Below are 8,050 nucleotides of genomic sequence, written 5' to 3'. Positions count from 1 at the left end.
ACCGTCTTGGCTGGAGACCCCCAATATGAGGACAAAAGCAGGGAGGCCACATGTGCACGATTATTTGTTTTGCTCCAAATTCTCCTGTACCTGTCCACACACCATCTTCCAGCTGTGTTAGCTGCCATCGCCCGTGTGGCACCAAGGACGACCCTTTCTACCATCAAGCTCATTCTGAAGCATGCACATAAATTCACTACAGGGAATATCATGCTTTCGTATGCTAAATTAAAAGCTATGCATCTTAGAAAAGTTTCAAGCATTTTCCTAAAGGATTCCAAAAAGAAGAGAAAAATTATGCAACAAATTTTATTTAGCATAGTCAGTCCCAACATTCAGCACAAAAAGAGTTTACAGAGAATAGAAAGTGCATTAATAAAAGCCAGTCTTTTACCAAAAGAAAACAGAAAATATATTATTGATTCAAAATATTTTACACTTGAATGACATACTGCAATAACTTAGTCTGGGCACCTACTGATAAGAGAAAGGAAGAGAAGAGAAGAATGCTTTAAGAAGAGTTCAATTTCTCGCTGATCTCGGAGCTGTCAGTAGAGGTCACTGAGCCCGGCGGTCTTCCTTGCTTTCTGCATCAGTGCCCTCAGCTGGAACTGCTTACGTGACAGAAGACGTACATGCTAGGAGGGGGGAAATGCAACAGTTTAGAAACGCTTCAATGCAGGCCCAAGCATTCTGCAGCAGACAAGTTTAACTGAGGTGAAGAACCCTAAACTTAATGATTCCTATTTACCTCCCTTTGGAACCAACACCACATTCAACATGGCTTCTTGAATTCTGTGGGTAGATGCTGGCTGACTGGTAAGCAAGTAGTCTTCCGAGACCTGAGAAAGGCTTACTCTTGGGGAAAGTGCTACATTGTAGGATCTGGCTCAGGCATTTTAGCTACTTCTTACGACAACCAAGGTGCCAAGAAAACTTACACTGTGATTTTTAACCAGAATTACCCAGAGAACCTTTTCCAAACTCCCCAAATTTTGATGATCCTGCCTGTTTACATTTCATTTGTTTTAAAGAGGGGGAAAAGGTCTGACATAGAAAGGATTAACTTTTGTCTCTCAGTCTGATGCCATGCAAATGGGAAATGTAATTCTTTTCCTCTCTAGCATCTCTAAGTATAGCCTTCCCTAAGCTGTGCCACCCACTGAAAGGGACAATGTACTGGAAGGGACTTAGATTCTAAGTCTGGCTTGTAGCCAACCACCTGTGTGTGCTTGTACTGGGTCCAAGGTGTGTGGTTTGGCCACTCACCCGGAGTGAGATCGGCTGAGCAACCTGCCCAGCCAAGCATGTACAATGTGGGGACAGCAGAGGCTGGGTCAAGATTCCACAGGCTATTATGCTTAAATCCACGTTCTTCACAATCACCACACAGCAGTAGCCATACTGGGCTTATTGGATCCTGTTTGTCTGGGGAAAATGGTCTAAAATGATGAAACTAAGAAAATGGACAGACAAACAATGGAAGTGGGATAGTCGGTGATCTCAATTTACTGTAAGTAGTCTGGCCTAAAAGAAGCACTGCTATCTGACTGTGCCTCCCGACCTGCCGAGGCACAGCAGTAACACATTAGAATCACATTCATCTTGATGCTGCCTGGGGGAAGGGGAGGCAGCAGCCACCAGCGTAGTTTCCTTGTCCTGCTCAGACAATTCCATGCATTCGGTGGAGGGAAAGAGACTGCTCCACGCGTGTATCGCAGGAGCTCTCTTTTGGGCAGACAAGGAATCTCAGTCAGCATACAGAGCAACCTGCCTGGCCGTGGTCTTCAAGGTCAAAGCCTCTTTTACTTTTACTACAAGTTCCCAAATCTTGGAATGCAGAGCGAGGATGCCGGCCGTACCTTCAAGAAGACATCCAGGTCTATTACTCCCCGCCGCAAGGCCTCTCCCAGGTAAAAGATGGTGTCTTCAATAGCATTTTCCTCTGCATACAAATTCAGGATCTGTTTGTAGAGTGGGGCTGTGGGGATGATAACTTCATCAATATCATTGTTTTCAGACTGATTTTCCATTTTTTCCAGGGCAGAGCTGAGTTCTTCATCCTTCTTTTTCAAAAGTTCTATGTTTTTATCAACCTCAGCCTGAAAACAAAATAGTCCAAAAGTGACGATTTACTAATTGTACAGAAATATCCATTTGTTAAGACATTTACAATGCAATGCCACATGCGCACACAGCTCACGTGTATGTTAATATGTCTAATAGCATACTGATCAAAGAGGGAAAGGCGTGCTCTCGTATGCTGGGTGAAGAGAGGCGGCTGAAATACCCTGAGTAGAGAAGTGATCAAGGTACTTGCAAATTATGCCATCAGACAAGGCACTGGCTGGCCAGAAGTTCCCGGCATAGGAAGGGATGAGCTCTTTCTTCCTAACAGGTTTGGGCACTTGCCCTTCAACTAGAAGGAGGACGAATGCACAGAGCTCTAAGCCCTTGCACCCAGTCATCAGAGCAGGTGAGCTCTTGAGTACAAGATGGCCCCTCAAATTAGGCTGGTGCCTCCAGGGTCTTTATAGGGGTTTAAATAAAGGCATGTACATATGTAAATATATTTACATTCGAGGAAATAGATCTATGTGCACATATTTATAGATTTAGTATTAAGATAGCAGATGGACATTGGGCCTCCACTCAAATACTCCCTGATGCAAGAATACTTTGTTCTATTAAACTGGCATTCTATGATGCTCACCTTCCCGACACAATTGCTGAAGACAAAGCGGGTGAATAAGCAAATGTGGTGAAGGAAGCTGATGGTGCCTGGCTATCAACAGATATAGCGTCTGGGGTCTTAAAGGCTTGAAGGTAAACAAGCGGCCATCTAGCTCAGAAGCAATAAAGCCCACATAGAAGACGCACTCCAGCCGGTGTGATCACAAGGTGTCCAAGGGATCAGGTATCAGGCATCATCACAACAAAATATCATATCATTGTGAATGAGGTGGGGAGTGCGGAGTGGAGACCCAAACCGCATTTGTAGGCCACTGGACATCCGAGCCAGTCAGGGTGCAATGTAACAATGATGAAGCATATAACTTTCTTCTAGTTCCTAAATGTTTCTAGCCCCCACCCCCACCCCACTATCATGATCCCAATTCTACCATACAAATCTGGCTAGACCAGAGGATGTACACTGGTACAGATAGTAGGAACTGGAAAATCCAGGGCAGATGATCCCTTCAGGACCAGTGGTATGAGTGGCGAGACTTGGAGGGTGGGTTGGAAAGGGGCAACCGATTACAAGGATCTACATATAATCTCCTCCCTGGAGACAGACAACAGAGAAGTGGGTGAAGGGAGACGTTGGGCCGTACAAGATATGATAAAATAATTTGTAAATTATCAAGGGTTCACAAGGGAGCGGGGAAAGAGGGGAAAAAATGAGGAGCTCATGCCAGGGGCTTAAGTGGAGAGCAAAGGTTTTGAGAATGATGAGGGCAATGAATGTACAGATGTGGTTTACACAATTGATGTATGTATGGATTGTGATTAAGAGTTGTATGAGCCCCTAATAAAATGATTGAAAAAATTAGACTGGTGCCTCTTATTTTTTGGTAACTTTTCATAAAAAAACATATATAAAACTAGTAATTTGTCATTTCAATTTTTTTGCACATATAGCTTATTAACTTTAATTATGCCTCTTAATCATCATCAAGTAACAAACTTTCATGGCCATCTTGTGTATACTTGACTTCTCCAGAGCCTAGTCATTTGATATAGCAAGCTTTTGGCATATACTTTGTTTACATGTAGCTCTTAGAGGTTAACCAACTACCTCTAGATCATCAAGTTAGAAGGGTGCACTGAAGATGCTGAATACAGCTCAAACAACATTTGCAAACAAAATACAACTGTCCTGCAAGACTGCACAAGGGTACACAGCTCTTTTATTACCGCAGAGAGCTTTCTCAAATTCTTATTTCCTGGGGATTTTCACACAACATATCAAGCATTCAAACTGTTTTTGTTTGTACTAAAACATCATCATCCCTTAAGAAGAAGGTGCAATAAAAATTCTTCTAAATATCGTCTACTTCCATATTACTGACCAAATTACAATTTAAAACGTAAGCACCATTTCTAGCAAAGAAATAGAAAAACCATAATCAAATGCTTAAAGACACATGACATTTTCCTGAAATCTTACACTCACAGTATGCAGAGAAACCACAGAGCACGGAGAACACTTTACTGTGACTACGATTCTGTCTGAAAATGGCAACTTCAACAAGGTACTCACCACTTCTTGGTCTAAACGCGTAACCATTTCTTCTAGTTTCTGGTGGCCTTTTTTCAGGTCTTCCTCTGTTCGCTTCAGGGCGTTGAGCTCTGCCTGGGCACGGTCCATTTCCTCCTTCATCCGCCACCTCAGCTTGTCGCTGACCGCAGAGATGAGGGAGGCTCGGATGGTGTCCTCACTGATTGTGCCATCCCTACTGGGACCTGATGGGAAGAGGGGAAGCAATGCGCTTGTTTCCCAAGCTTTCCCTTCCTCTCACTGCAACCTTCAGAAACTGGGACAAAATATATGAGGCTGCTTCAAAATGGGAGGAAAGAAAATGTGTGTGTTTAATATTGTAACTTTACAGAAACTCTGGGTTGATTACAAATATCTATCTGAATTATGACTATTATCATATGACTATAAATCCACTTTTCTACACAGAGTCCGATTCACCATTGGGCTAGTTTCCCAGTGAAGCAGGTGGCTCTGTCACTACATATTATGATTATTTCTAACTCTCCAACAGGTGGGAGGATAAATTTATACCAAGGAAAAGCATTTGGTTCAGGGGTCCAGATCAAGCCTGTCCTTAGGTTTCCTTGCTGAGCTGAAGGAGATAGGAATCTGGTGCAGAGGCTTGTCAGAGGACAGCGTACAGGCTAATGTCTCCTTTTTGTGAGATGTTTATTCTTGTATTCCCTCATAAAAGACGAGGGAAGAATGAACGAACAAAAGGAAACGACACCTCCAAAACTCAACAGCCGGGAGAGAGAGAGAGCATTAGAACTGACGGTGATGATGTATAGACAACTCTTTTTAAAAGCAATTGAACTATGGAAGTGTATGATGCGAATGTTTTATCAGGAAAACTGCTAAAAAAGGAAACCAGACTTGATCTATGGTTACCATGGGTGAAGGAGGAAGAGTTTTTGCTTAGGGGCAACTGAGTTTATGTTAATGGTGGTGGAGTAATTTGGAAAAGGGTATCAATAATGGTTGTACAACATGAAGAGCATAATCAATGACATTAAATTATACATGTAGAACTTGTTGAATTGGAGAAAACACTCTTAAAACTGATTGTACAACTTCTTGACATGATTCAACTTTTGAATTGTATAATATGTGGATGAAGTGCCAATAAAACTAAAAGAAAAACATTAATAGCTAATAAAATGGTTTACTCTTAATTCTCTAAGACATTGTCAAAAAATGTGCACAAGCAAATGTAGTGAAGAAAGCTGATGGAGCCCAGCTAGCAAAACATAGAGTGTCTGGCTTAAAGTTAAACAAGTGGCCATCTAGCAGAGAAATAGCAAGCCCACATGGAAGAAGCACACTAGCCTGTGCGATCACGAGGTGTAGAAGGAATCAGGTAACAGGTACCAGAAGACCCCAAACAAACATTGTTGAGAACATAGGGAGTTGGAGGAGCAAAGATTCAAAACCATCTGTAGACAATGGGACATTCCCTCACAGAAGGTTACAAGACAGGGATGAGTCAACCAGGGCATAGTACAGCACCGATTGATGAAACACACAATTCCTCTAGCTCCTTGGGGCAGCCTCACCCACCCCCCATTATCATGACCCCAGTCCGACCTTTCGCTTAGCGCTAGACCGGAGCACACACACAGGTACATATAAGGGCTCACGACACACAATATCCAGGTCAGATAAACCCCTCAGGAATATAAATGGGAGTAGCGGGAGGGTAAGGGGTTGGGGAGGAAGGGGGAACCAATCACAATGATCAACACATAACCACCACCTCCTTCCCCAGAGGGACAGACAACAGAAACTGTGGGGGAAAGGAGACAATGGTTGGTGTAAGCTATGAAAAAATAATTTATAAGGGGGTCGCGAGGGTGGGAGGCAGGAGTAGGGAAAAAAAGAGGAACTGATATCAAGGACTCAAATAGTAAAATTTTAGAAAACAATGATGGCAACATATGCAAAAATATACTTGATACAATTGATGTATGGTTGTTATAAGAGGTATAAGAACTCCCAATAAAATGATTAAAAAAAAAAACAAAGATACTCTGTCAAGCATCCCTTCCCAGTGTCTTATATACCTTCTTTGTCTGACATATTTCAGATCAAATAAACTTATCTCCCAAATATTTCCTTCAAAAGGGTCCTCTCTAACTTAAGTATGGGTATTTTACCCATACAGCAGAGAACCTCTAATGCTCTTCTGTAAACATCTCAAATCAATGAATGTCTAAATGGTATTTCTGATTTCAGTTATGTTCAATGGGATATCTGGGGAAATAAAAATTTTTAACCTTAAATATATACAACAAAAATAATAATTACAGAACAAGAGATAGTATCACTTTCACTTTAAGCTGAGAAGTCTTATCACCATAACACTTAGATCCTCTTAGAAGGGGGAAATTAACCCTGCTCTCTAAAAATGTACGAAAACTCCCACCACTTCCTTATGTTACATCAATTACAGTCTTCTTCCCAGCAACAAGCTAGGGGGTTTCCTAACAAAGCACAGCCACCAGCTCCGTAAGCGCTCCTCAGATCCATTTGAGAACGATATGGACACTCCATAACCTGGCCTGGTCATTCTGCTTTTGAGTTAATTGTTGGTAAAGCTGTCTTCTTGCACGGTCTGGTCCATTTCCCAGGTCACCCAAGGGCTTTTCAGGGCCTCTGGGAGGGAGTTAGGAGGCTTGAGAGTTCTCAGGTGCCACTGGTTTTGAGTTGGGAGTTTTGCCTCCTTGAATTCTTCCTCTTGTTTCTACCACTTACAAATGACATTTTCTGGTTTGGATTTTCTTCTTCTTGCAAGGAAAAAGATGCGTGAGACAGTGTCTCTGGCCAGGTTTTCCTGAGAAGTGCCTTGAAGTCCAGCTGTCCTGGAAAACGTTTTTTGTACAGTGATGAAAGGAAGCTCCCAACATCGGCTTCCTTCCTCATGTGTTCATTCCAGTTCGAAACCTCTCGCTAAGGAGAATCACAATGATGTTGCCCCTGCAGGGCTCATAAACTGGTAGTTAATATTTTTAGTTGACTAACAACATGCAAATCTATACAATTTCCAGAAATATAATTTCTGATTTTACAAGAGTATTTCAGCTTATTATTTCGTATGTCCCAAAAGCAAAAGTACTTAGTCTTTCAGACATTATTTCGTATGTCTCAAAAGCAAAAGTACTTAGTCTATCAGACAACCTGGGCCTTAAAAAATTCAGAACGGTAAAGCTAGAGAGAGCAACAGCGCTTCCCATAAAAACGGAGGTCTTAGATTTACCCCCAAGCCCTCTCAGGGGTTGTTTCTCTCAAGTATTCGCAGCAACTTAACAGCAAAAGCACCACTCTGGGCTCATTTCCTCACACGGCCTAACATCTGCATACGTGGCACCACCCCTCCTCTACCACATGGCCACGCCCTCCCTCCCTCCCTCCCTCCAAACAGGGAAAACATCAGGATGTCTGGCAACTTTTCCGAATTCCCCAATTTTTATCGGCACTCAGCTCTTTGACCCCTCTTTCTACCACACTCGCTCCCAGGGTGCACCTCTGCTCTGATTTTTTGGTCTCACATCCCTGTAGATCTTGCAGAGAGATGGCCCACGAAGGCGGCTTTACTCACAATTTTCAGATCACCTGGACTCTAATAAAAGTTTTGCCTGCCCAGAACCCAACCAAAATCTTCAATTCATCTGCTTCTTTTTCTTTTACCGTCTTCCCATAATGGCAAAAATCTTTAGGACATCTTCAGAGAAGACTGACACCATCAGATGGGACTTCCCCACTTTCTTCATGCTCTCCAGGGCGGAA

The 8,050-nt window shown here is 42.6% G+C and overlaps 1 protein-coding gene across 1 annotated transcript in view; it reads right to left on the bottom strand.

Annotated features, from left to right (window-relative positions):
• Nucleotides 1–293: 293 nt before the first annotated feature.
• The window catches only part of TSG101 (tumor susceptibility 101), a 62,057-nt gene continuing 54,300 nt past the window's right edge, over nt 294–8,050 (bottom strand). Inside the window, exons 8-10 of the mRNA XM_075545987.1 lie at nt 4,265–4,467; nt 1,863–2,102; nt 294–638 (exon numbers count right to left, since the gene is read on the bottom strand). Coding sequence (XP_075402102.1) covers nt 549–638; nt 1,863–2,102; nt 4,265–4,467 — 533 coding nt within the window. The 3' untranslated portion in view covers nt 294–548. The remainder of the gene's footprint in view (nt 639–1,862; nt 2,103–4,264; nt 4,468–8,050) is intronic.

The sequence above is a fragment of the Tenrec ecaudatus genome, chromosome 4 (genome assembly GCF_050624435.1).
Source record: "Tenrec ecaudatus isolate mTenEca1 chromosome 4, mTenEca1.hap1, whole genome shotgun sequence".
Taxonomy (NCBI): domain Eukaryota; kingdom Metazoa; phylum Chordata; class Mammalia; order Afrosoricida; family Tenrecidae; genus Tenrec; species Tenrec ecaudatus.
Note: the sequence above shows the minus strand (reverse complement) of the source record. Positions and strands in the feature narration are given on the sequence as shown.